The 27,471-nt window shown below is 68.5% G+C and overlaps 1 protein-coding gene across 1 annotated transcript; it reads left to right on the top strand.

The window, feature by feature from the left end:
• Positions 1–34: 34 nt before the first annotated feature.
• Positions 35–25,905, top strand: PFKL (phosphofructokinase, liver type). The gene is made up of 22 exons (XM_080819945.1): positions 35–183; positions 3,817–3,890; positions 6,511–6,588; positions 8,698–8,887; positions 9,474–9,639; positions 10,139–10,183; positions 10,419–10,527; positions 15,400–15,495; positions 16,380–16,472; positions 17,734–17,859; positions 18,603–18,667; positions 19,143–19,206; positions 20,329–20,475; positions 20,824–20,894; positions 21,402–21,489; positions 22,210–22,362; positions 23,674–23,838; positions 24,105–24,166; positions 24,399–24,510; positions 24,984–25,083; positions 25,178–25,283; positions 25,490–25,905. The coding sequence occupies exons 1-22, from the start codon at positions 99–101 to the stop codon at positions 25,635–25,637; spliced, it is 2,343 nt and encodes a 780-aa protein (XP_080676071.1). The 5' UTR covers positions 35–98; the 3' UTR covers positions 25,638–25,905.
• Positions 25,906–27,471: the final 1,566 nt, after the last annotated feature.

Genomic DNA, 27,471 nt, shown 5'->3' with positions numbered 1-27,471 from the left:
CCTCACACGTGGCGCGGGGCGGGGACAGCGGCGCGGGGCGGGCCCGGCGACAGTGCGCGGCCCCGGCAGGAGCGAGCGCGGCCCGTCTCGGCGCCGCCATGGCCACCGTGGACCTGGAGAAGCTGCGAATGTCCGGGGCCGGCAAGGCCATCGGCGTGCTGACCAGCGGCGGAGATGCGCAAGGTGGGCGGGGACGCGGGCGCGTGGCCGGGCGGGGGACACTGCCGGGGGGGGGGTCCGCCTGTCCCTCGGCCCCTCCAGGCGCCCCCGCCCCCCTCGGCCGCGATCCGGGGGGCGCGCGGCCGGCCGGCCCTGCGCTCCATCCTGCGCCCCAGGCGCGGCTCATCCCGGCCCCGTGCGGGTCCCCCTGTCCGCGCCGGCGCCCTCCCCGCTCCCCGCCGGACGCGCCCGAGCCGCCGGCGGACGTGCCGCCCGCCACGACCTCCGCGCCCCGCCCCCGGCCGCCGGGGGTGTGTCTGCGCGGCCGCGGTGGCCCCGGGACGCGCGCGAGTGGCGGCGTCACACCGGCGCCCTCGCCCCTCGGGCCGGCCGCCCGCCCCCCGCCCCTCCTTCCGGGCCGCACGTGCCAGGACCCCGTTTCCTGGAGCTCACGATGCGCGGAGGTGCCCGGGACTGGGCAGGTCCCCGACCGGGCAGGTCCCCCACCCGCAGGCCCGGGAGCCCCGCTCTTCCTGGTTCCCACACGCTACCCGGGGCCGTCGTGCTTCCCCGAACCTCCGACTCTGCACCCCTTCCCTCTCCTCCTCCACCCCGGCAGGCTGGGCTGGGACTGGCAGGCCGACCCAGAACAGCCCTTCTGTCTGGGGCCTCGGTGGGGACGTGGGCTGGATGGCGGAGGGGCGCTGGCGGGGGCTTGGGGAATTTTCCCGAGCTCAGACGTGTGCTCACTCCCTTTGTACAGGGGAAGCCAGACGTCCTGGTGGCCTGCTCCGATGCGATGCGGGAGCGGGGGTGGGGGGGGTCCCGCCGCAGGGGCCTGGTCTGGTCCTGACTGCTGCACTCCAGTGCCTCTGGGCGGGGGGGGCCGCTGCGGCACCTGACTTGCTCAGTGCGCACAGCCCCGCTGCACCCCCTGACCCCGGCACCCTGCACCCTGGGGTAGACCAGAAGGGAGACCCCTGCGGGGATGGGCCGGGCCCCCTCCTTCCAGATCAGGAAGCGCAGACGCATCTCTCTGCTTCTCTCTCCTCAAGGCAGGAAAGAAGTGGGAGGAAGAGGCCTTCAGGAGCCCAGAAGGGCAGAGTTAGCCGCTGCCCGGCGCTGCCCAGCGCTGCCCGGCACAGGGGCCTCTTGCAGTTTGCCCCCAGCCCTCTGGGCCTGGCATGGCTGGCGGGTGGGTGAAGGGTCCGGGAGGAAGGGCTCTGGCCCGCGAGGGTGCTGCCAGCCCGGACAGGTGGGCCGCGTGAGAGCAGAGCCTGTGTGAGCGGCGGGTGCGCTGTCTGGTGCGGACCCAGGGTAGCCTGTGGCCTTGGAGGGCAGCTGCAGGGGCTTGCTGGTGTCCTGGGGGACGACAGAGCCTTGCGGAGTGTAATTCCTGAACCCGGTCCGTGGGTGCAGGCCCTGGGCTGGCTCACCCTCTTGCCAGCTCTGCCCCCACGATCTGGCCCAGACGGTGGGTTCTCGGTTTAGGGGTCCCAAAGGCCGGGCTCACAGGGACCGGGTGACGCATGCCCGTGTGGGTGCCGGGCTGACAGCACTACGGGGAGTGGGGACTTTAGGGTACACTTCCCCCGGATGCTAAATTCCGCATTTGTTGGAGTGCGGGAAAAGCACCCGCTTTGTGCAGGGGAGGGCCAGACCTGGTCGTGGCTGGGCCGTGACCCGCGTGCTGACTTAACCCAGGTGTGTCCCTTGGGGCTGTGGTTTCCCCTTCTGGAAACAGGGGAGGGGGCGAGAGCATCCTTGGCCCGTGGAGGGAAGGCGGCAGGGGAGGCCTTGGTGCCGGAGTAAAGCGAAGACTAAGGACGAGTGGGACCCGCCCCCCACTTCTCCCCCAGGTCTCCCCAGGCGGGGCTTAGCTCGCCCCCCCCCACTGCACCCCACCGCACGTCTTCCCAGCCCACAATTAAAGTTGTTCCCTGAGCCCAGTGTCACCACTTTCTCACACACTCATTTTCTGGGAGTGGAGGAGGACAAATCACGGGAGGTCGTGGACTTCAGGCAGAGGTCTGGTGGCTGTCCTGCGCCCATTGCGGGGTCGAGGGTCGAGGGTCCTGGGTCCTGGGTCCTGGGGTGGTCTGGCAGCTGGGGCTTTCTCGCTTACTCTCCTGACCCCGCCCGGGGACTGGGGCTGTGGTTGCCGCCTCGGGTTTATTTTGAGAAAGAAAAGCAGATTAAAGGGAAGTCAAAAGGCTCTTTTAAGAAGCAGCTTACAGTGAAGTGTGCAAGGGAAGCCAGGCCTCCCGCCGCGTTCCCACGGCAGCTGGCCCAGCGCCGTTCAGTCCTGTTCTGAAAATCACACCGGCCGGTAACTCGGTCTGAACCGGTGGCAGGAGCTCGGGGCCTCCGCTCTCCGGGGCCCCAGACAAGTCCACCGCAGGCTCGGGAGATGGTCACGACCCCAGGGGTGGCCTGCCAGGTGGCACACACAGCTGGGGGCGACCAGAGAGACCTCCAGTCCCACCGTGGGCCTGGGTCCCTGGCCGCTGCCCTCCCACCCCACAGTCCCCACCTGTGCCCTCTGTCCTCGCCTCCCGGGCCGGAGCTGGGGCCCAAAGGGACCCCGCCCTGAGTTAGGAGAGAGTGGAAAGCCTGGGCGGGCGTGGGTCTGGGGGCTGCAGGGGGGCAGGGGGAGATTTCCTGCCATCTCCTCTCCCTTGCCACCCCTACCTCGGGCTGGGAGCTGGGCTCCTGCCTCAACGTCATTCTCTGCTTCTCCCCCTTGGGGGATCGTAAGACATGATGATTCCTGTAGAAATAAGATTCTCTTGCTAAAGTCAAGAGTGTAAGCGGCGAGTGTGGCCAGCTCAGGTCCCGGGTGGCCTCTGTGCTCTGTCCCCCGCGATGTCTTGGGTGCCCCTGCCCTGGAACCCCTGGCATTGGACCTCAGCTGTAGGACTCTCGGTTGCTGGCTGGGGACGAGTAGGGGTCGGGCTCCATCCTGCCACTGCCTTGTCCGTGGCAGAGGGTAGGGCAGACCCCCTACCCTCCCTCTAGGACTCGGGCTTCTCATCTGTAGAATGGGGATAGTGGGCAGCGCGATCTGCTCTCCTGGGAGCCCCGCGCCTTGGGCTGCATGTGGGCAGGGCTGTGTGCTGGGCTCCTGCTCAGGTGCTCCGTGCAGCCCTGTGACCTGCCCTGTGACCTGCCCTGTCCCCCCGGGCCCTGCCTTCTAGGCTCCAGACCCGAGAGACTTGTGTAACCAGGGCAGGGGCCTAGAGTCCTCACATCCGGGTCCCCAGGTGGAGCGCACATGCCGTGAGGGACCCTGGAAGCCACGTGCTCCCGCAGGACGCCGGAGCCGAGAGGCCCTGCCTGCCCACCCCAGCTCAGAGGGCAGGGGCTGGTGGGGGGGGGTCTGCCGAGCGGCCTGTGTGGGAGTGGATGTGGCCATGAAGGGTCCAGAACGTTCGCACTCACCTGATCCCCGGCTTGGGTTCTCCTGCTTTAACCCCAGGGGTCTCTTCTTTCTGATGCTTGGGAGCTCAGAGCCCGCTGGTGGTTCACCTGCGCCTGGCCGGGCCCCCCGGGGTGGGACCTCGAACTCCCAGCTCGGCGCCCCCCGAGACGCAGGGGGGTCCCGGGTCCCGACGCGTGTGTGCCTCCGCTGACGGGTGTTGCCCCGACCCCTCGCAGGTATGAATGCGGCTGTCAGAGCTGTGACGCGCATGGGCATTTACGTGGGAGCCAAAGTCTTCCTCATCTACGAGGTAAGGCGTGGGGTGGGGTCTCGGACCCCCGCGAGGGTCTAGGCCAGCTGTGCGCCGGGGCCAGCGTGTGGGGGAGAGGGCGGACCCCTGACCATGGCTCACGCTTCAGAGAGCAGGGATGGGGCCGTGGAGGCCGGTCACCAGGTGACGGGTGGGGAGGGGCTGGGCCCCGGCTCTGGGGTGCAGTGGCTGGCCCACCCTGGGTGCTTGTGGGGAGGGCCGTGGCCCTTGAGGTGCAGGCTGGGGGGAGGCTGCGGGGAGGCTGTGGCCCTCGGAGGCCCGGGACCTCCTCCCCACCCATTGTCCTTCCAGCCCCGTCCTCGGACCCCGGCCCTCCTGCAGCACGGGGCAGACGGTGTCCCGAGGACCCGTAATGACAGGAGTGCACCACGCGCTCTCGCTCTGGCGTGTCCGGCTGAGCGCTGCCCCTTGGCCTTGCCCCCACCCCACCCCATCCCTGTTTCGGTTTGAGGCTCACCCTCCAGCCTGCGGGTGCCCACAGCTACACGTGGCACTGGCTCGCACACCTTTGAGGAATGTTGCCTTGTGGTTTTTTGGCTGTTGTGTTACTTTGTTTTCACTTTTTACATAAACTGTAATGAGTTTCCCGGCCTCCCTCCCCTGCCTTCGGGCTGCTGGTGCGGATATCTGGGGGTGTCTGAGTACGACGAGCAGCGAGCAGGTGGGCAGGCCTCCCTCTGCAGACCAGGCTGGCAGTCTCAGGAGCTGGGCGGGGGGGGGGGGCACACCTGGTAATGGTCTAGAACCTTGTAGGGGACAGGGAAGAGTCTCCAGGGACTGGCAGGTTCCATAGACAGGGAGGGCTGGGTCCTGCCCGGGCTCCCCGAGCCTGTGTACGTGTGACAGGTACGTCCTTCCCTTCCGTGAGTGTGACCTCTGTTTCTTTGGCTAAGCGGGGATGTCAGGGCACAGAAGCTATTGCAACATGGTGAGTGATGGCACGTTTCACGGTCCCGAAATCCAGAAGGTCGGAATTGGCCCAGGAGCCAACACCGGACCTCGGGGCTCAGAGGTGACGGAGGGAGCTGCGCAGGGCTGGGCCTGCGTGAGGGCTGGAGAGGGTGGAGGGTAGGGGGCGGAGGGACAGGATGACACACAGTGAGTAGAGGTATGCAGAGACATTCTAGAAGTTTCCAAGGCTAGACTGCCTCCAGCTGAGTGGCGCGGCCACAGCCATGTCTCCGGGGACGCACAGTGGGGCAGGGGCCGGCACTGAGCTTGGGCTCTGCGCCCAGTTCTGGGCTTCCGCGGGCGGAGAGCTGCCTGTTTGCCGCTGCTTGCCCCGGGCAGGGCTGGCTGTGGGTTTTCAGGTCATTTTCTCGCTTTTTTTGGTACCTGGGTTGGGGGGAGGGGCTGGCTTCTGTCCTAGTGGCAGAAAATTCCTGAGGGAGATGGGGGGAGGGGAGGGAGGGGGAAGGGGGAGGGTCCTGACCTAACCTAAGTGGGAGAAAGCAGCCTGGTGGTCCCTCAGGTCCCCCTACGGCCCTGAGAGCCTTTGTCCAGTTCTGGTTCTTGGCGGGTGGGCTCCTGACCCCACCCGCACCGCCAGGAGTGGGAGGCCCCTGCAGGCCCAGGGGATGGACAGCAAGGGTGAACTGGCCCGAGGGGAGGAGGCAGAGGGGGGAGCAGATATGCAGAGCCAAGCTGGGCTCCCGCCCCAGGCAGGACAGTGGCTCATTCCCTGCATCACTTGGTGGGGCCCAGAGGGCTGCAGGGAGGAGGCGGCCCTGCTCCTCTCAGCGTGGTGGTGCCGGGTCTTTCCACTGTTTATAAACGCACGTGACCTGTGTGCAGGGGAAACGGGCAAGAAGCTGGAACCCGCCTCCTCCCAGAGGCCCTCCAGGTAGCTGACGTCCCAGGGAATCCCAGTTACAGCCACCTGCAGGCACCGCCACACCGTCGGGATGGAGACTGGCATGGCCCAGCGCTGCGGGGGCAAGTGCCTGACCCCCGGCCACTTTGCCGCTTGGCGGGGCGGTGGCTGCGAGCACACAGGGTGGTGTCAGCGACCACGGAGCGTCACTCGGACACAGCTAGGACACGTGTGTGTCCCTAGCAGCAGCATTTGTAAACCTCGAGTTGGAGACCACCCCGATGGCCCCTGCAGTGGACAGACACAAGCCTGTGGGGCCGCGGGCTGACCAGGGCACAGCAGCGGCCACACACTCCTGCACGTGGCTTGTGGGCCTCTCAGACCCCGGGCTGAGCCAGACACAAGGAGCAGACCCTCGGGCTGTCTGTCGTGCGGCCCGTCGGTACTCCTAGGAGGCAGGACAGCCGCTTCCTCGGTGGGAGGCTCCTGGGCAGAGGGACTCTGGGTGCCGGGCCGGTTGCATTTCTGGTCTCGGTGACTCGGCGCGTGTGGCTCCGGAGCTCCTCAAGCCGGCCACCTTCCAGCCTCTGTCGCGCGTCAGCTCCGCAGGAAGTAGGCTCGCCAACCCTGCAGAAGGTCTTCGGAAGGGCCAGTGGGCCTGGGCTTGGGGAACCTCGGCGGCCAGGACCCTTCCAGTCATAAGGGTTCTGGGGAGGATGTTCGGGGCCCTGCTCCCCGCCGGTGGTGCTGTGCGCACGGGGCTCATGCCTGTCCCCCTGGTCCCAGGGCTACGAGGGCCTCGTGGAAGGCGGCGACAACATCAAGCAGGCCAACTGGCTCAGTGTCTCCAACATCATCCAGCTGGTAAGGCCTGCGTGGGGCGGCCCCGTCGTGCCCAAGGGCGTGTGCTGTGTGCACACCCACGCACGTGCACACATGCAGAAATGCACACGGACACCGTCCCGCAGCGGGCGGGCTCCAGGCTGACCCGGCCGGCGGCTGCTCTGGGGTCCTGGGGACACGATGGCTCTGGAATGTCCCTGCTCCGAGAACGCCCTCGGTCTTCAGCGGAGGGTGGGTAGGGAGGACGGGTCCCGCGAGGAAAGCTGTGCCACGGCCCCCGAGCGGCCTCTGCCACTCTCCAGCTCCTGCTCCTCCCCTTGGTCATCATGCCAGGCTTCCCGGGCACCGAGGCAGCAGGCAAGCCGGTGTCTACAAATGACATGGACAGAGCGCCCCGCTTGGGCCAGGAGTCCTGAGCGGAGGTGGTCTTGGGGCCTCGTCCACTCCCAGAGCAGGGTTGTGTGGGCACTCGTTACCTGTTCATCCCGCCAGCTGCGGGTGCCTGTGTGTTCCGGTGGCGGGTGGCTGGTCACCACTGTAAGCCACCAGGGGGTCAGCAAGGGCGGTGGGGGCCAAGAGCCAGACCCTGGTGCCGAGCACGGCCCACCCCTCCTGCCCAGGGTGGGCGTTCCCGATGGAGCCCGCTCCCCCAGGCGCCCGTGGGGGCCACTTTGCTCTCCCTGTTGTGGTCAGTCCGCGGGGACGTGGATGAGCCTCCTTCTTGGGCTTCACCAGACACCCCCCACCCCAGCCAACCTGGCCGTGTCCTAGGGCGGGGCTTTGGCTTGGTCCCATACCTTGTCCTCCACCCCAGGGGGCTGGGGAGGGCGTCCCTTAGGCCTTAGACCCCGATCGGGCCATTCACTCTGCCCTAACCCTGTGTGTGGACACCCGTGGCCTCTGTTCTGAGCGAGTGGCCCTGGTGACGGGGCTTTAGGCTGAGCACTAAGCTGGGCTATAGAGCAGCATCGAAGGTAAGGCAGGTGGAGGGGGGGAGGCCAGAGCACAGAGGTGGGGGGACAGGGGGGTCGAGGGAGGAGGGGACAGAGGGGCAGGACAGAGAAGGAGGGACAGGAGGGGACAGATGGGCAGAGGGGGCCAGAGGGGCTCCTGGGAGGAAAGCTGAGCGTTTGCAGGGGCCTCTGGGAGGCGCTCTGCCATCCCCGTCACCGAGGGGGGCAGAGGAAGGATTTGGTCTTTGCCTCCAGGGCAGTGCCGCTCCACCAGCCCCTGTAAGTCTGGGGCCCCGGGCCGGCCTGGTGGGTCTCACGAGCCGCGTGGTAGGACACGGGGCACCCTGCTCTCTGGGTCCGGCCGGAACACAGTGGGCTCGCAGGGGCATGCCCTGAGCTGCGTCCTGGGGGTGCCCCCGACCGAAGCCGGCCGGGGTTGGGCTGATGAAGACGTGCTTTTGCAGCTGACGGAGCTCCTTGCGTTCGTGGCTGCTATGTGTGCACGTGCATGTGTGCGTCTGTGTGTCTGCATCTCTGTGTGTTCACGTGTGTGTGTACACCTGCATCTCTTGAGTGTCTGTGTACACGTGTGTGCGTGGTTGTGCGCGTCTGTGTCTCTATGTGCACGTGTGTGTCTGTGTGTACACCTGCATCTCTCTGTGTCTGTGCACGTGTGTGCGTGGTTGTGCGTGTCTGTGTGTCTGGATCTCTGTGTGCTCACACATGTGTCTGCGTGCACACCTGCATCTCTTGAGTGTCTGTGTACACGTGTGTGTGTGGTTGTGTGCGTCTGTGTGTCTGCGTCTCTGCGTGCGCACGCGTGTCTGTGTGCACGTGTGTGTGGTTGTGTGTGCACATCTGTGTGTGTGTCTCCGTGTGCATACATCTCTGTGTGCACGTGTGTCTGTGTGCATGTGTGTGTGCACGTGCGCATGTCAGATTTCGGAGACTTCCCTTTTCACCACCTTGAGCGTGCGGAGCCTGGCACGTAGCTTGCTTCTCCGGGTCGTGAGCGCGGGGAGGACCTTGGGAGGTGGGGGCCCTTGCCCAGGCCTCCAGAGAAGCCCTTGGACTCGTCCGTCTCTCCTGGTTCTACAAGATCCAGCAACCCCTTGCCGCCTGTCCTGGGGTCCCCCGGTGTCCCGGCGCACCCCAAGGGCCCGTGTCGTCTTTGCAGGGCGGCACCATCATCGGCAGCGCGCGCTGCAAGGCCTTCACCACTCGGGAGGGCCGGCGGGCGGCGGCTTACAACCTTGTGCAGCGTGGTATCACCAACCTGTGCGTCATCGGCGGCGACGGCAGCCTCACGGGCGCCAACATCTTCCGCAACGAGTGGGGCAGCCTGCTGGAGGAGCTGGTGGCCACAGGTGGGTCTGGGCCCGGCACGGAGCGGCTGGGGCGGCGGGAACAGGCGGGAGGAGGCCGTGGGGCCGTGAGTATGCGGGAGGCGTCTGGCCGCTGGCGGGGAGCGGTGGGCGCGGCCCAAGGTCAGGGCGTGGCGGGCCTTCTGGACAGTAGTGGGGACGTCCATGTGGGAGCCCGAGGCCTCTGGGGACGCAGCGCTGGGGATCCGCGGGCAGCGCCTGTGCTCCTGGACGTGGACAGCCGTTCCCGGGTGGCACCCTGGGCTGTGTGTACACGGCCTGTCTGTAATGGATGCCCGGACGTGGGTTCTGGACCTTGTCAGCTTGAGGGCGTGGAGTCCCCAGATTGCCAGTCCGACGCTGACTTCTTGGGGTCGTGTTCAGCCCTTCCGGGACCTGGAGAGCAGGGGTGCCGTCTGCTAGCCTCCCCGGGAGGCCTCTCAGGCCCAGCCTCTGCCGTTCACCGCCACACCCCTGCTGCAGGACCCGGGGACTGGGCGGGGGACCTGCGCGGGATGGGGGGCCCCGCGGCTGGGGGGCTGGGTGTGGGTGCCCCGGGGCCGGGGCCTCATGCTGGCCACTCACGCAGGCAAGATCTCGGAGAGCACGGCGCAAACGTATTCGCACCTGAGCATCGTGGGGCTGGTGGGCTCCATCGACAACGACTTCTGCGGCACCGACATGACCATCGGCACGGACTCAGCCCTGCACCGCATTATGGAGGTCATCGACGCCATCACCACCACGGCCCAGAGGTGAACGAGGCCGCGCTCCCTCTCCCTGATGGGCAGGCGGCTCCTGGGGCTGAGGCCGCAGCTCTGCGGGGTCCGTGGGGGCCCCAGCTTTGCAGGCGATCTCCGTTAGGCTGCCTGGCGACCCCAGGGCGGGGTGCACCCCTCAGGGGGTGTGCAGACTCCTGACCAGGGACGGCCAGGCCCAGGGAAGGTGAGCGGCCCAGCGCGGTGAGGGCAGATCTGTGGAAACCGGCCCAGAGGCGGGTGAACCCAGGCATGGGCGGCCTTTAGGTAGAGACCCAGCCGCCCTGGGTGTGGGAGGGGCCATCTGTCCTTGAACTGCTCCTGAGTGTACTGGGTCACTGGGGCATTTCCAGGGGAGGGCTGGGGTGGTGGGCAGCGTGGCCGTGGGCAGCGTGGCCCCGCTCCTGTGCCCCGAGGCTGTTTCTGCCGGGCTGGGCCGTGCCCACAGCTCACTGTGGCGCATACCGACGCCTTCCACCCTGTTCCGTGTCCACAGCCACCAGAGGACCTTTGTGCTGGAGGTGATGGGACGGCACTGCGGGTAAGGGGGCTGCCGTGGTTAGTGGGGAGCGCGCTCCTGGGGAGCAGGAGTCGGGGTGAGGAACACAGCAGGTGCTGGCTTCCTGCCCAAGGGATGAGAGTTCGAGGCGTGATGAGTCCTGGTCTGGGGGCTGGATGAGGCTCAGAGCTGTAACTCCCTGGGCCCCGGGGTTTGGACCATGGTGCTGGGCTACACCCTGCTACCCACAGTAGTGCCCAACCCTCCGCTCTCCCAGGTACCTGGCCCTGGTGTCCGCCCTGGCCTCGGGGGCCGACTGGCTGTTCATCCCCGAGGCTCCGCCTGAGGACGGCTGGGAGAACTTCATGTGTGAGCGGCTGGGTGAGGTGAGTGGGGACTGTCCTGTCCCAGAGGTTCCTGCCACGAGCCGCTGTGTCGGCACAGGGGCAGGTGTCCCCCAGGGCGCGTCCCCGGGCAGAGAAGGCAGAGGAGGATAGAGCTTGGGACACTGCCCCAGGCTCAGCTCCTTGGGGTCAGTGCTGACATGGGGAGGGGGCGGGAGCGGGTCACGGTCATGCTGGCTTCCTGGGGGCCGTGGCCACTGAGCCTGGGCCAGGGGAGGTGGCCTTTTGAAAATGGGTGGAGGGGACATGGGCAGTGACCCCAGCGGGTGAGGCCCCAAGCGGGCTGTGGGGGCAGGAGAGGACGGAGAGGCGGCTGGGGGCTGAGGTGTAGTCAGGGGGCAAGCCGGGTATTTGGGAGTATCTGGGCCCAGGTGGAGTCGGGGCGGAGTCGGGGTGGAGCCGGGGCGGAGTCGGGGAGGAGTCGGGGTGGAGCCGGGGCGGAGTCGGGGAGGAGTCGGGGTGGAGCCGGGGCGGAGTCGGGGCGGAGTCGGGGCGGAGTCGGGGTGGAGTCAGGAGTCGGGGTGGAGTCAGGGCGGAGTCGGGGCGGAGTCGGGGTGGAGTCGGGGCGGAGTCGGGGTGGAGTCAGGAGTCGGGGTGGAGTCGGGATGGAGTCGGGGCGGAGTCGGGGAGGAGTCGGGGTGGAGTCGGGGTGGAGTCAGGGCGGAGTCGGGGCGGAGTCGGGGTGGAGTCAGGGCGGAGTCGGGGCGGAGTCGGGGTGGAGTCAGGAGTCGGGGTGGAGTCGGGGCGGAGTCGGGATGGAGTCGGGGCGGAGTCGGGGCGGAGTCGGGGTGGAGTCAGGAGTCGGGGCGGAGTCGGGGAGGAGTCGGGGTGGAGTCGGGAGTCGGGGCGGACTCGGGGTGGAGTCAGGGCGGAGTCGGGGCGGAGTCGGGGTGGAGTCGGGAGTCGGGGCGGAGTCGGGGTGGAGTCAGGGCGGAGTCGGGGCGGAGTCGGGGTGGAGTCAGGGCGGAGTCGGGGCGGAGTCGGGGTGGAGTCGGGAGTTGGGGCGGAGTCGGGGTGGAGTCAGGGCGGAGTCGGGGCGGAGTCAGGAGTCGGGGTGGAGTCGGGATGGAGTTGGGGCGGAGTCGGGGAGGAGTCGGGGTGGAGTCAGGAGTCGGGGCGGAGTCGGGGTGGAGTCAGGGCGGAGCGGGGCGGAGTCGGGGTGGAGTCGGGAGTCGGGGCGGAGTCGGGATGGAGTCAGGGCGGAGTCGGGGTTGAGTCAGGGCGGAGCTGGGGAGGAGTCGGGGTGGAGTCGGGAGTCGGGGAGGAGTCGGGGCGGAGTCGGGATGGAGTCGGGGCGGAGTCGGGGAGGAGTCAGGGAGGAGTCGGGGCAGAGTCGGGGCGGAGTCGGGGTGGAGTGGGGAGTCGGGATGGAGTCGGGGCGGAGTCGGGGAGGAGTCGGGGTGGAGTCAGGAGTCGGGGCGGAGTCGGGGTGGAGTCGGGAGTCGGGATGGAGTCGGGGCGGAGTCGGGGAGGAGTCAGGGAGCTGTCGGGGCGGAGTCGGGGTGGAGTCGGGGAGGAGTCGGGGCGGAGTCGGGGAGGAGTCGGGGTGGAGTCGGGAGTCGGGATGGAGTCAGGATGGAGTCGGGGCGGAGTCGGGGCGGAGTCGGGAGTCGGGATGGAGTCGGGGAGGAGTCGGGGCGGAGTCGGGGCGGAGTCGGGAGTCGGGGCGGAGTCGGGGCGGAGTCGGGGCGGAGTCGGGAGTCGGGATGGAGTCAGGATGGAGTCGGGGCGGAGTCGGGGAGGAGTCGGGAGTCGGGGCGGAGTCGGGAGTCGGGATGGAGTCGGGGCGGAGTCGGGGAGGAGTCGGGGTGGAGTCAGGAGTCGGGGCGGAGTCGGGGTGGAGTCGGGAGTCGGGATGGAGTCGGGGCGGAGTCGGGGAGGAGTCAGGGAGCTGTCGGGGCGGAGTCGGGGTGGAGTCGGGGAGGAGTCGGGGCGGAGTCGGGGAGGAGTCGGGGTGGAGTCGGGAGTCGGGATGGAGTCAGGATGGAGTCGGGGCGGAGTCGGGAGTCGGGGCGGAGTCGGGGCGGAGTCGGGGCGGAGTCGGGAGTCGGGATGGAGTCAGGATGGAGTCGGGGCGGAGTCGGGGCGGAGTCGGGAGTCGGGGCGGAGTCGGGGAGGAGTTGGGGCGGAGTCAGGGCGGAGTCGGGAGTCGGGATGGAGTCGGGATGGAGTCGGGGCGGAGTCGGGGCGGAGTCGGGAGTCGGGATGGAGTTGGGGAGGAGTCGGGGCGGAGTCGGGGCGGAGTCGGGAGTCGGGGCGGAGTCGGGGAGGAGTCGGGGAGGAGTCGGGGCGGAGTCGGGGCGGAGTCGGGAGTCGGGATGGAGTCGGGATGGAGTCGGGGCGGAGTCGGGGCGGAGTCGGGAGTCGGGGCGGAGTCGGGGCGGAGTCGGGGCGGAGTCGGGGCGGAGTCGGGAGTCGGGATGGAGTCAGGATGGAGTCGGGGAGGAGTCAGGGAGGAGTCGGGGCGGAGTCGGGGTGGAGTCGGGGAGGAGTCGGGGAGGAGTCGGGGTGGAGTCGGGAGTCGGGATGGAGTCAGGATGGAGTCGGGGCGGAGTCGGGGCGGAGTCGGGAGTCGGGATGGAGTCGGGGAGGAGTCGGGGCGGAGTCGGGGCGGAGTCGGGAGTCGGGGCGGAGTCGGGGCGGAGTCGGGAGTCGGGATGGAGTCGGGGCGGAGTCGGGGCGGAGTCGGGAGTCGGGGCGGAGTCGGGGCGGAGTCGGGGAGGAGTCGGGGCGGAGTCGGGGCGGAGTCGGGAGTCGGGATGGAGTCAGGATGGAGTCGGGGAGGAGTCAGGGAGGAGTCAGGGAGGAGTCGGGGCGGAGTCGGGGCGGAGTCGGGGAGGAGTCGGGGAGGAGTCGGGGTGGAGTTGGGAGTCGGGATGGAGTCAGGATGGAGTCGGGGCGGAGTCGGGGCGGAGTCGGGAGTCGGGATGGAGTCGGGGAGGAGTCGGGGCGGAGTCGGGGCGGAGTCGGGAGTCGGGGCGGAGTCGGGGCGGAGTCGGGGTGGAGTCGGGGCGGAGTCGGGGCGGAGTCGGGAGTCGGGATGGAGTCAGGATGGAGTCGGGGAGGAGTCAGGGAGGAGTCGGGGCGGAGTCGGGGAGGAGTCGGGGAGGAGTCGGGGTGGAGTCGGGAGTCGGGATGGAGTCAGGATGGAGTCGGGGCGGAGTCGGGGCGGAGTCGGGAGTCGGGGCGGAGTCGGGGAGGAGTCGGGGCGGAGTCGGGGCGGAGTCGGGAGTCGGGATGGAGTCAGGATGGAGTCGGGGCGGAGTCGGGGAGGAGTCGGGGTGGAGTCGGGGCGGAGTCGGGGAGGAGTCGGGGAGGAGTCGGGGCGGAGTCGGGATGGAGTCGGGGCGGAGTCGGGGAGGAGTCGGGGTGGAGTCGGGGCGGAGTCGGGGCGTTGATGCGGAGCAGGCAGATGCATGCCCTGGGCACCCCCAAGTGGTCCAGCATAGGTTGGCCCCTCGGCCATCCCAGGGCTCCGTGGTGCACAGGAGGTCCCTGAGGTGGGGAGGGCGCCTTCAGATCAAGGGGCTGTGGTCTGGACTTGAGGCGGGGGACCCCCGAGGTAGAGCCCTGAAGTTCACACTCAGGAGGGGGCTGTGCCCCCCGGTGAGCACTGAGGCTGCCTGGGGACGTGGCCCTTTCTTCAGTTCCGACGCCCTCGGAGAGACAGGTGGGTGGGCCCTGGTGGCGCTCAGTGTGCCCCTCGCCACGGGATGGGGGCCATGTCAGTCCCGTCCACCGCCCATGCTGCCCGCCAGCCCGTTGTGCTGCATCTCCGCTCAGTCCCAGTGAGGCCAAGGGCAGGGCCTGACCAGAGGCCCATGTTCTGTCCGTGCGGGCAGTGCTTTCCTTCCCCGGGGCCCATGGCCTTGACCCTGTGGAGTGGGACTCAGTTGCCTGGTGCCTGGCTGACCTTGGCCTCGGCTCCCTCACTGCGAACGCGGGGCTGGGCCTTTCCGGAGTGGCCTGCGCTCAGGAGTCCCCTGCTCTGTGGGAGACCCTCGGGCCCTCCCTGGCTTCCCTGAGCCTCCGTTTCCCCACCTGTGAGGTGCAAGTGCCCCCCCACTCTGCTCAGCCCCCGGCTCTTCCGCTCCGCCTGTAGCCCTGTCTCTGCCTGTCTCAGCTCACCTGCACCGGGTCACCTCCTCCAGGCAGTCCTCCACACCCACCTCTCCTTCCCACTGCACTGGGGCTCATAGGAGCTGCTCTGGTCCTCTTCCTCTCTGAGTCTCTTTGGATGCTGTGGGGCGAGCAGGGGCTCGTGGGTGAGAGCGAATGTTTGGAATGTGGTTGAAATAAACGATTGGGAAGGGGCCTTCCCCGGAGAGCTCCGGCCTGCAATGCTTAGTCCCCTGCAGGGCTGGCGCGGGCTGCTGCGGGTCCCTTCGGTGCCCCCGTTGACCCTCCACGGCCTGGGGAGGGGAGGGGGTCTCGCTCCAGAAAGCCCTGGCTGGTGGCCAGCACCGTGAGGCCCCCCATTCTGAGGATAAGGAAACTGAGGCTCGGAGGTGACCTGGGGTCCCAGTTAGCCGCTGGGAGGCGCCCCCGTCCCCGCCGGCAGCCCGAGTCCCGGGGAGGCGGCCGCGCCACATGGCTTCCTGCCGTGACTGCTTTCTCGGGAGCCGGGTACCGTGTCCCCGCCGCGCCGTCCGCCCGGCTCCTGGCTCTGAGGGCGCCGCCCTCCCCTGCCGCCCCCCTGCACCCCAGCCTCTCCCCGCCCCCAGGAGGCCCCCCCACCCCTGCTGGTGTGGACTGCGGGCCCGGGGCGTGGACCTCAGGGAAGGCGTGGGTTGCTGCGGTCGGGGGCCGGCACCTGCGAGCTGACGGCCGGGCCCCGGGGCCTCTCTGCCGCAGACGCGGAGCCGGGGGTCCCGACTCAACATCATCATCATCGCCGAGGGCGCCATCGACCGCCACGGGAAGCCTATCTCCTCCCGCTACGTGAAGGACGTGAGTTTTGGGGAGGGGGTTGGGTGACGTGGGATGGGTGGGGCCTCGGTGGGGGCGGACCCCCCCTTTATCTCCAGTCCCCCAGGGCTCTAGCTGGGGCCCGCGGACAGAGGGTGCTTCCTCGTTCCCGACGATAGCCAGATGTGGGTCGTCGGCTGGCCCCAGAGGCCGAGTGGGGCCCCACATCTGCTGGGAGCCACCCACCCCCCGGCTCCTCATCTCCGCTCAGAATGTGTTCCCTGCAGGGCGGGGGCGGGGGCGGGGGCGGGGGCGGGCCCACCCAGCCGCCCACCCAGCCGCCCACCCAGCGGGCCCACCCCCATCCCAGAGGCCAAGTCCGGGCCCCCAGCAACATCCCCATGACAGGGCCCTTGCCCTTGCTGGCTCCTTGGTGACCGTGACCCCCACCCAGTGCAGGACTCAACAGCCAAAAAACTGACTCTGGAGCGGGGAGGGGCTTCTTCCGTATGACCTCCAGCCACCGGCTACACTCTGCCCCAGGGCCCTGGGCCCCGGCCTCGTGAGCAGGCACAGCCCCCAGGAACCTCTGTGCCCCCTTTCATGGGCCGTCCAGCTTCTGTGTCCCCACTGAGTCTGCGCTCAGGGCCCAGAGCCACAGGCTTGGGGGAGCCTGACCCGAGGGGCTGGACCACGGCCACGGGCTGCGGGGACACGGCCACGTACACCCACAATGGAAACGCTGACGCTCACACAGCAGCTGCACACCCACACTCACACACTGTGGGCATGGAGCTGGCCCTGCGGGGACCCCGGGGGCACGGACACCCCGACATCCCTGAGGATGGGGAGCGGCGAGGACCAGGGCTGGGGCCTGTGGGGCGGGCACTGACCCCAAGGACCCCCTACTCTCTCCCAATGAGCAGCTGGTGGTCCAGAGGCTGGGCTTTGACACGCGTGTGACTGTGCTGGGCCACGTGCAGAGGGGAGGGACCCCTTCGGCGTTCGACCGCATCCTGGTAGGTGGGGCCGGGCTCTGGCCTTCAGTGTGTACAGTGGGCGAGTGTGGTGGGCACGTCCTCGCCGCCGCTGGTCTCAGGGAGCAAGGTGTGGCCCCTCCGTTTCTCTGTGTGGGGAGAAACGTGGGGCTGGGGTCCATTCCCCCCCCACCTCAGCAACCTTGGTGCCAGCCCCCCAGCGGTGACACTCGGCGGGTCTCTAGGAAGGGAGGGGTGCACAGGGGCAAGGCGCGCGGCTCAGCCCTGCTAGGGTCTGATGTCGGGTGGTCTGAGCCCGGCACCACAGCTCCTGGGGTCTGGCGGAGGTCGTGGGGATGCAGAGGCCTGGACTGTGGCCTGAGCGCCATCACTCTCCTGATCCCTGCTGGGTTCCCCCTGGTCCTCTGCCAAGTGGGAATCCTGTGCCACCAAATGGGGACAGGGTCAGGGGCCCAGAAAGGCCCCACGGATGGTAAAGTGCCCACCCATGGGGCTGGTCACCCTGGGCCTGGCGCCCATGGCGAGCTGCACCTGCCTTCCCCGGGAGGCCCCGGTGTGGTGTCCCCCCACCCCCGTCAGTCCCACACGGAGCAGCAGGGACACTGACCGCCCCGGCTGGGCGCTTTCTGCCCCCTACCATGTGATACGGCAGGGGTGAGGCTTTCCATGCCCCCCTACCATGTGATACGGCAGAGGTGAGGTCAGGAGAGCCTCCCGAGGATCTCAGGACGGCAGGGCTGTCCTTCCACCGAGTCTGGGGAGCAGGGATGTGGGGACGGCTCCGGGTCTGCCCTCCACCCCGCAGGAGAGCGGACTGGGCTGCCGGTGTGTAGGGGCTGGGAAGACCCAAGATGCCGGGGTCAGACCGGGGCAGGTTGAGCGGCATTTTGTGCCGCTCCCGAGCCCCGTGCCCCCAGGGCCACCCCTGCACACAGTGGGCAGCACCGGCGGCAAGGAGCCCGAGCTCGGGGACCCCGATGCCCCCAGTGAGCTGCCCCGGCTCCCGTCAGGCTGTGCCTGTGGTGGGGCCGAGCCTTCCTCGCAGGGCTGTCCGAGCCCCGCAAGGGCTCTTGTGAGTGGTGGTGGTCGCGTGAGGTCAGTTCTGGTACCACCTGTTCTAGAAGCTTCGACCGGTGTGTGTGTGTCGGGGGCGGGGCCCTGAGGCTGAGGGCGCGGGGACCTGGGGTGCATGGTGTGGGCCCAGAGCCGAGAAGGGTCATGCGCACATGGCTCGTGGCGGGGGTGCCCCTGCTTGAGAGCCGCCGCCCCTGTCCCCGCTCAGAGCAGCAAGATGGGCATGGAGGCCGTCATGGCGCTGCTGGAGGCCACGCCGGACACGCAGGCCTGCGTGGTCAGCCTGTCGGGGAACCAATCCGTGCGGCTGCCCCTCATGGAGTGTGTGCAGGTGGTAGGTACTGGTCTGCCAGGGGCGGGCCAGGCGGGGGGACCCAGGGAGATGCCCTGCTCTGCGCTGCCGGCCCCCTTGCCCACAGCCCCCCTGGCCCTCCCCGGGGCCTCCGAGGGGCCCCCACCCGGCGGGCTCAGACCCAGGCCCCTCCCCACCCTGTCGCCCTCGGGGTCCTGCTGCTTCTCTGTTACCTGCGGGCCCCTCCTGTCCTGGCCGCAGTCCTCGGGTCGGGGAGGAGGGCGGGAGCATGTCCCCAAGGTGGGTCGAGCCCCGAGAGAGGAGTGGGAGCTGCAGAGAGCAGGGATAGCCGGGTCATGAGCTTCCCGGAGCCGCCGGCCCAGGCCTGACCTTCTGGGCTGGGCAGGGGAGGGTGTTTGGGGTAGGCTGGGAGTGGGGGCAGTGGGGTGGCCAGAGCCACTGTGTAAACTCTGCAGACCTGGGGGGACACTTGACAAGGCTCAGGGGAGCAGAGGGAGTGGGGATGCTGGTGCTGGTCTGCAGGTGGCAGGAGAGTCCCGGGGGCCTGGTGGGGTCCCACAGAGCTGAGGAGGGTGGGGAAGACCTGGGGACCACCTGGTCTCAGCTCAAGATCTGCTGGTCTTGGCAGTGACCGCTGCCCGGCAGTTGCAAGACAGGCCCACTGTGTTGGGTGGGCGCCATGCGTGTGCGTGTGCACGTGTGTGCGTGTGTGCGCGTGCGTGTGCGCCAGCCTCCTCCAGCCTGTGTTTCTCGTCTCCGTTAAGACAAAGGAGGTGCAGAAGGCCATGGATGAGAAGAGGTTCGACGAGGCCATCCAGCTCCGCGGCAGGTGAGGGCCTCGCGGGGCCTGGAGCCGGAGTAGCTGGCTGGTCGCCGGGCCCACTGCACACCCCTGCATGGCTCGCACACGGCTGTGCCTGTAGAGGTGAAGCTGCACGTCTCTCCTGAGACTCTTCTCGCAGAGCGTGTGGCCGAGCAGTGTGGAGTGGAGCAGCAGGAACGGGGGCCCAGCGGTCCCTGTGACTGGGAAGCGGGCGGGCCGTGGGGTGGACAGGAGCTGCCTACAGAGCAGAGGAGAGCGAGCGGCCTGGCTGGGGTCTGGCGGGGGCTGTCCTAGCAGGGGGCAGGGGGGACGGGCCCGGAGGGGCCCGGGGGACTGGACCTGCAGCTCTGGCTTCCGTGGCCGTGCCTCCTGCCCGCTCCGAGCCGCCCACCCCGCCCGGCTGGACGCAGGGCGCTCGCTGGGCTGAGACGTGTGGCCGAGGGGCGCGGGCTGCATGGCGCACGACCGGCTTCCTTTGCAGGAGCTTTGAGAACAACTGGAACATTTACAAGCTGCTCGCGCACCAGAAGCCGCCCGCGGAGAAGGTGAGGTGGTTGAGCCGCCTCTCGGTCACTCTCACCGCCGCCGCTTCTGCGAGCCTGGCGCGCTGCTGGGGTCTGCCCCGGCTCTGCCTGCGGGTCGGGGTCTACCCTGGGGGCCTGTGTACCCACTCCTGTCTGGGTTCTGAGTTGGGAGCCGAGAGGCTTGACCAGCGGGTCTCAAACAGCCGGTGTCTGGGCCTGGAGGTGACCTCGGCCACTTGCTTAGCCAACAGCTGAAGGAAGTGAAGTCAGGTCCGAGGGTTTAAGTCAGGACAGAAGGGATCTAGCACTTGTTCTAGAATAGCTAATAGCCTCATGACATGGGCTTTCTTCAAAACTTGTTCTGATGCCCTGGGGACGAGGAAGGGGTCCCGTGGAGACCGTCCCAGACCAGGGGGTCCCGGTCCCCGCTCGTCCCGGGGCTGGTCCGGGATCGGCCGCACCTGCGCTCCGGCGGAGGGTCTGCCTGCTTGGAACTGCTGCAGGGGGCCTGCTGCTGGGACGGGGGGGCTGTGTCCCAGGACCCACGAGAGCCACGCTTTCTGGAGAGCCGCTGGCTGGCCACCCGTGGCCACAGAGCGCTCGGGACGCGCCGCCCTGCGGGGTGGGCTGTGTGTGCCGGCACGCACCGGGCTCTGGGCACACGGTCAGGAAGCTGGCCGCTGGGAGTTGGTTGAGGTGACATTGGTTCGTCAGGTTAAGCCAACCCTGCTCCTAAAACTAGTGTCACCTGCTTCCTTGTGCTTTTTAACGTGGCTCCTGGGAAACTTCCATGACCTCTGTGGCCCCCTTTGCTGTGCGTCTGTGCTGTTCGCCCAGCGCATGGGGCGCCGGCTGCTCTGAGCCCAGAGTGTGGGGTGATGGCTGGAAGCTTCCAGATGGGCTCTGATGCCGGCCGGCGCCTGCATCGCTGTCCCCCACCGCCGCGCTTGCTGGGAGCCCCCACAGTCCCACGGAGGCCTGTGGCTGCGGCCCGGCGGGTCCCCTCACCACGCTGGGTCTGGCCCCGAGGCTTACGGGACCCGGGCCCGGCGCCAGGAGCTGCGCTCTCGCTGACTTTCGTCTGGCTCTGCTGGTTCCTCCCCAGCCCTGTGCTCACCTTCCTGTCCCCTCTCCTTCTCGAAGACCAACTTCTCCCTGGCCATCCTGAACGTGGGTGCCCCGGCGGCCGGCATGAACGCGGCGGTGCGCTCGGCCGTGCGGTCCGGCATTTCCCAGGGCCACACGGTGTATGTTGTGCACGATGGCTTCGAGGGACTGGCCAAGGGTCAGGTAGGTGTGGCCGTGCGGGCGCGGTGGCACGTGTGTGAGTCGTGTGAGTCGTGTGACCCGCCCCCAGCTTGCTCACAGCGAACAAGGACTGGGAGCTCACGGTACAAAGTCAGGGCGATGGCCCGGGTCGGGTCCCCGAAGAAAGCAGCGGACAGGCCCTCGGGAGAGGGTTAGCTCCCCCGGTGGGGGCCCCAGACCACGTCTGGCCCGCAGTGACCCACTCAGTGCCCGGCACAGCCCACTGGTCCCGCGCGGATGGGCTCGCACTGAGCATGGGCCTGTCGCCTGAGGAGGAAGGGTGCCCCCGGCCTGTCCCCTGGGGCTGCACCTCCCCCCCCTTCCCTGCAGGTGCAGGAAGTGAGTTGGCACGACGTGGCCGGCTGGCTGGGCCGGGGCGGCTCCATGCTGGGGACCAAGAGGTGAGCTGCTGGCCAAGGGCCCGGGCTCCCCGGCCACCGTGGGCAGCTGGGGGAGGGAAACCCAGACAGCAGGCTCGGTGGGGGGTGGGTGGCTGCAAGGGGACACGTGCCCCGTGGCCGGGGACTGAGTCCCGACGTATGGCTGGTGGCCTGTCCAGCGCGGGCTACAGGCCCTCCTGCCTGCCCCTTCGTGGCTGAGAGCCGAACGAGGTCATCTGTGCAGGGAGAGCTGCCCGGGTGGCCCCGCTCCTGTGGAGGGCATCTGTCGGGCAGGAAGTGGGCTCCCGGGTGGTGGGAGACCAGCGCCGCCCCCTCCCCCCCAGCAGGTGCTCAGGCCTCTCTGTCCCACTGTGGGCCCCACACGTCCCCCGGCGCCGAGCCTCTTCCACCTCTAAGTGGGGACACAGCATGTCCAGGGCCCGCGGTCGCCCGCGGTCGGCTGCCGCACTGGCGGGTCCTCGTAGCCCGCGTGCGGTGCCACATTCGTCCGGTTTTCGTGCGCTGCAGGACGCTGCCCAAGAGCTACCTGGAGAAGATCGTGGAGAACATCCGCACCTACAACATCCATGCTGTGCTGGTCATCGGCGGCTTCGAGGTGAGGCCCGCGGCGGGGCACCGGGTCCGGGCGGGGGCGCCCGAATGTCGTCCCTGCGGGGAAGTCCACGGGCCAGCCGTACTCAGGGGGCCACGGGCATGGGGGTCAGTGTCGGCTTCACGACGTGCAGATTGATGCGGGCTCCCGGGTGCTGGTTGGGGGGGCGGGCGGGGGATGGAGGGGAGCGGCAGGGGGAGGCACAGCAGCTCCTGGTGGGGGTGGGCGGCCCGGGTGGCGAGCCCCATGGCCCCCTCGCCCGTTCCCTCTCCCCGCTCTGGCCTTCCCCCGCCTGTGAGCTGGGGTCCCTCGTGCAGCTCCCGGGCGGGGTTCTGAGCATCTCAGCTGCCTGCGGGGGGGACCCCGGTGCTCAGGCAGCCCCGTAAATGACGCCTGCCCGTTCTTGCCCTTTCCCGGAGCGGCCCCGGGCCCCTGCCGCCGGCACCGGGTGGATGGGGCCACAGCAGGGCGGGCAGGCCTCCTTCCTGTCCTTCAGTCCAGCTTCCCCGGCTGATGGCCACACGGCCGGCCGGGTGGGGTCCCCCTGGTTGCGGCCCTGGGGGTGGGAGCAGGTGGGTCCCGGGCCCCCATCCCAGGCACAGGGTGGGTCAGCTGGGTGGGAGGGCCAGGGACGCCCAGCCTGGGAGCCCGCCTGCCCCTCGCGGCCGCAGCCCAGCCTCGCGGGCATCCCCGAGCCCCTGGCGCCCGCCCGTGCACCCCCAGGCCTACGAGGGCGTGCTGCAGCTGGTGGAGGCCCGTGGGCGCTACGAGGAGCTGTGCATTGTCATGTGTGTGGTCCCCGCCACCATCAGCAACAATGTCCCCGGCACCGACTTCAGCCTGGGTTCTGACACCGCGGTCAACGCTGCCATGGAGGTAGGACGCTGTCCCCTCCCCCACGTGGGCGGGACACAGGAGGACACTGCGTGGCCCTGGGAGGGAGGGGCGGCGGGAAGTGAGCCCTCAAGGGTGGCCCGCGGGGCTGTGGCTCTGGGGTCACTGTGGCATGAGGCCCTGGGGGGTCAGGGCCAGACCCCCCAATGGGCGGGGCTAATGCCCATGTGGAGGGGGCCATGGTCCTGTCCAGTGAACAGCCACACGTGGATGTGGGAGAGCCCAGGCCCCTGGTTGGGACATGGGAGGGTGGGTGCCCGCCTGGGGCTCCGTGGGTGCCTCCCCGTGACTCTCTCACCCCACCTGTGACCCCCCACAACGAGCCTGCTGGGGTCAGCACCTGTGTGTGTGGGGGTCTTGGGCTGAGCTGAGCAGCTCCTGTATGATGCTACAGAAAGGAGAAAAGAGAACAAACGAGACCACAGGGTCCGCTGACCCAGGGACCCCACGATCTTACCCCCCAACCCCTGCCATCTCACCGCTGTGGGCCGCCCGCAGCTCCTCTCCAGCACCAGACACGGTTCTGTTTTCTCGGTCTCTACGATGGCAAGAGTGGCATTCTATTTAATTTATAGCTCTGATTTCGGGTGAAGGTGAACTTTTTTCTCTGTTTGTTGCCCGTTTGAAGATTCTATGGAAAATTACCTTTTCCTATTTTTTGCCCATTTTTCTCTTGGTGTTTTTTATTTGTGAATGCTCTTTACATATGTAGGCTATTGATCCTTTGGCAAACATTAGAGTATTTTCTTCCACTTTGCTGGTTGTCTCTTACTTGGGGTTTAAACTCATGGTTCAGACCCCATCACCTACTGGTCTCGTTTCTCTTTTCTCAGTTTTTTAATGTTACAATTCCCTTTTCAAACTCTGAAACTTTTGGGTAAGAATGATTCTATGTCACATCATTGTTGGCACCTATAGAATGTGGGCATCGTGTCACCTGGTGCCCTGTTTCCACGCCTCTGTGGCGGCTGGGGTGCGGGTCCCCTGCTCCCGTGACCCCATGGTTCCACTGACCGCTAAGGAAGCGAAGGCCGGGTGTTTCCCGGGCCCAACACCAGAGCCTTTTAGCCGCACCCCTGGCCTGCACCCAGCAGGTGCTGCTGACACGTCCTGTCTCCCTGGGGGCACAGTGGCCCCGGCTGAGGACCCAGCTTCAGACAGCCCTGTGGAGAGTGCATGGGAAGGCTGGGCACGGCGGGGCATGGGGCCATCCTGGCCTCCGGCCCCTCCATGGTGTGCCCTGGGGAGCCTCCTGGGGCCCCGGCCAAGGCCCTGACCGCCCCCATCCCCCAGAGCTGTGACCGCATCAAGCAGTCAGCCTCAGGGACCAAGCGCCGCGTGTTCATCGTGGAGACCATGGGCGGCTACTGCGGCTACCTGGCCACGGTGACGGGCATCGCGGTGGGTGCCGACGCTGCCTACGTCTTCGAGGACCCTTTCAACATCCAAGACTTGAAAGTGAGCTGAGCCCCCAGCCCGTCTCCCGCAGTGGACCCCGCGGTGGGGCTGGGTGGGGTCTCCCAGACCCACGCAGCCCCCCCACCCTGTGTCTACTCTGTGGCCGCCGTGGCCTCCTGGCCCTGCCCTGTCCTTGGGGCCCTGCCAGCAGCTGCTGGCCTCCCCACGGCCCCAGTCACACAAGCTCCAGGGCGGGTCGGGCTGGGGGACTCCTGCCACACAGTGGCTGACTTCCCGCACACCCTTCACGTCCCCCGTCCCCTCAGGCCAACGTGGAGCACATGACGGAGAAGATGAAGACAGATATCCAGCGGGGCCTCGTGCTGCGGTGAGGCTGCTGGGGGCGGGGGTCCGGGCGGGAGGGGGTCTGCCCGAGCCACGGTGGGCCTTGCGACGGGGCTGCGGACGGGGCCGCTGGGCAGAGTGGGGCCGGACGGGCCTCGCCGGGGGCGCCGTGCCCTCTCCCAGAACCGGTCTGTGGCCCGACCCGGTGATGGGTCAGTGTCTGGGACCAGACCCCGGCTGCTTCCCGCGTAACCCGGGCCGGCCCCTCCCACCAGAAACGAGAAGTGCCACGAACACTACACCACGGAGTTTCTGTACAACCTATACTCCTCCGAGGGCAAGGGCGTGTTTGACTGTAGGACCAACGTCCTGGGCCACCTGCAGCAGGTACGGGCTCGGGACCGTGGGCTCTGGCCTCAGCTCGCACCCGGGAGGGCATGGCGGGAGGGGGGCCCTTCCTTGTTCGCAGCCTCCTGCGGCGCCCCGGTCACAGGCCACCGGCCGCTTCCCCTCACGCCCCGCGTCCCTCAGCGCAGTGAGGAGGGCGAGACTCCTGTCCCACGAGTCTTTAGCGCTAGGAAGGGGCAGGCCCGGTCCCCCCCGTTCTAGGCCTCCTGGGGGCCTGCCAGCGGCCCACGTGGGGGCTCCCCTCTCTGGGGCAGTGCGCACGCGCCAGGGGCGGGTCCCCGAAGGCCGTGCAGCCGGAGGAGCCCGCCAGCCTCTGGAGGTGGTTCTCAGGCCGGATTCGGGGTGGAGAACGAGGGAGCAGGTGGGAAACGGGGTGGGGGGGCTCCCCTGGGGTCACGGTGGTGCCGGGCTGCTGGCAGTGCCCACCTGCCTCGTCCCCGCTGCGTTTCCAGGGTGGGGCTCCGACCCCCTTTGACCGGAACTATGGGACCAAGCTCGGGGTGAAGGCCATGCTCTGGATGTCGGAGAAGCTGCGGGCGGTCTACCGCAATGGTGCGTGGCGGGACGGGGTGGCGGCCCCGGGCCCGACCTTGCCCTCTGCCAGGACCCGGGGTTCAGGGCTGCCAACCAGAGCCTGTGTCCACAGGGCGGGTGTTTGCCAACGCCCCGGATTCGGCCTGCGTCATCGGCCTGCGGAAGAAGGCGGTGGCCTTCAGCCCCGTCACCGAGCTCAAGAAGGACACGGACTTCGAGTGAGCCCCTCGGAGAGCGCGGGGGCGGCCCTCACCCCACAGGCGGCCCCGTCCCCGTGCCCGGGGCCACCCCTGGGCCCCCCTCGCCCGTCTGACCCGTCCCGGGGGCAGATGCGGGAGGGACGGGGGCGGCCGCGCTCTGGGACCGGGTCCCCGCGGGGGCTGCTGTCCCCGCCGCGGCCCCTAAGGCCCCCCTTCCCCCGCAGGCACCGCATGCCCCGGGAGCAGTGGTGGCTGAACCTGCGGCTGATGCTGAAGATGTTGGCCCACTACCGCATCAGCATGGCCGACTACGTGTCCGGGGAGCTGGAGCACGTCACCCGCCGCAGCCTCAGCATCGACAAGGGCTTCTGAGGCCGCCTGTCCTCCTTCCCGGGAGCCCGCGGGCGGGCAGGCTGGGGCTGCGGCCTTCTCGGCCCTGGCTGTGCCCCCGCTGTCCGCCAGGCTCTCTGACAGCACGGAGGCCCCTGGATGCCCACCTCTGGCCTGGGGGGGGCGCGTGGGGGCACCCGTGCGGGGTCACCGCTCCCCGTGGGCCTCGCTGGGCCAGCTGTGTGCGCTGGGCACTGTGCAGCGTGGAGCTTGCCACTTTTTCTAGAAATAAAATCCCCCTGACTGTGGAGTGCGGCCGGTCTCTGGGGAGCGGGCCCCGTGGAACCTTCCAGGAGGGTGGGCGTCTGGTGGGAGCCCCCGGCCTGCACACACAGGCCTGGCCTCCCCCAGCCCTGGAAGGGTTTCTGAGCCTGGGTCCAGGCCCTGAGTCTGACCTGGGACAGTCGCCTCCCCCCCTGCCTGGACTGGGGTCTCAGAAACAGAGCCCAAGATCCTGGGGCGAGCGGCTGATCTGAGAGAGCCCCACGGGGAGACCCTGGGGCCTGGGGGACAGGGGAGGCCGTCAGAAGTGTCACAGGGAGCCGAGGGCCCATCCACCATGAGCTTGGGGAGCAGCACGGAGCCTTGCTGTCCAATGTGGTGCCGGCACCAGGGTCCCCAGGAGGATGAGCCGAACCCCAACACTGCTCTCTCGGGGGCACTCCCGTCCCTCCTGAGCTCGCCGCCACAACCCACTTCTGTTCCACCGCGGTTATAGGGACACTCAGTGCCGGGCTGCTCCTGGTCCACCCTCCTGCCCTCAGCACCTGCAGAGGCTTGGGGGCGGGGGGCTGGTACCCCTGAGGTTTTGTGGGGGAGCCCTTGGCCTTAGGGGCTCACAGGCCACATCGGGGGCTCCTGGCGGGAGGGGGGTCTCCTGGTTGGGCCTAGGGACCAGACCGGCCCTCTGTTCCTCCAGCTGTCTTCACATCCCCAAGACCTTGGCAGGGTGCCTTGGTCACTCCGGGAGCAGCAGGCTTGGTGGGGGCCAGGCCAGGGGACCACACCCTCCTCACTGTGGGGGCCCCCGAACCTGAAAGCCTTCAGGTCTACTGTGCCTCTGATGAGTGTGGGCGCTCCTGGGGCAGGCCGAGGAGGGGACAGTTCCCCAAGGAAGGGTTCCAAGTGTCTGACCCTCGAGAGACCGGGGACAAGTTCCTGGGTCCCAGAAACTTGAGTGTGCCCCTGTGTGACGGCACACGTGTGCACCTGAGTGCGTGTGCACACCTCTGTGGCTGCACGCGTGTGCATGTGAGTGCGTGCATGTGTGTGCCTGTGTGCATATGTAGGCATGTGAGTGTGCACGTGTGTAACTGCACGTGTGCGTGTCTGCACGTGTGCACGTGGGCGTGTGTCCGTACAGGTGAGTGCACACGTGCGTGCCTACGCGTGTGCGTGGGGAGGCTGCAGCTCATAGCTGTGCATCTGGGCTGGGCCCCCACTGTCCCGACACCCCCTCCCTGCAGCCAGGCCCTGCTCCCCAAGCAAAGCGGGGGGGCTCCCCGTCCTGGAGGAGGCCCTGAAGGCCTGGCTGTCCCAGGGCCGTCGCAGATTGGGGAGCGGGCACTGAACCGCCAGCTCAGCGGGTTCTGCCTTCCAGCTGGTCTTTGAGGACACCGTACGGGGCCCCCAAAGGTGCCAAAAGGGTGGGGTGGCACCAGTCGCCTGGCCACAGAGCACTGACGAGTGTGCCCTCTGCACCGCGCCCAAGGGTCAGGGGCTTGCTACGTGGGAGGCCTCAGCCCAGGGCAGGGCCGCTCTGGCGGATGCGAGATCCCAGGAAGTGGCTTCCGTGTTCCCAGAGTGTGTGTGCACG

The sequence above is a fragment of the Martes martes genome (assembly GCF_963455335.1).
Source record: "Martes martes genome assembly, chromosome: 1".
NCBI lineage: Eukaryota > Metazoa > Chordata > Mammalia > Carnivora > Mustelidae > Martes > Martes martes.
Note: the sequence above shows the minus strand (reverse complement) of the source record. Positions and strands in the feature narration are given on the sequence as shown.

Bases quoted from the DNA above. Each gene is read 5' to 3' on its own strand.
- PFKL (XM_080819945.1), top strand. From the start codon at position 99: ATGGCCACCGTGGACCTGGAGAAGCTGCGAATGTCCGGGGCCGGCAAG. The intron at 6,589-8,697 runs GTAAGGCCTGCG...TCGTCTTTGCAG, and splicing joins TCTCCAACATCATCCAGCTG to GGCGGCACCATCATCGGCAG. The intron at 24,167-24,398 runs GTGAGGCTGCTG...CCCTCCCACCAG, and splicing joins CAGCGGGGCCTCGTGCTGCG to AAACGAGAAGTGCCACGAAC.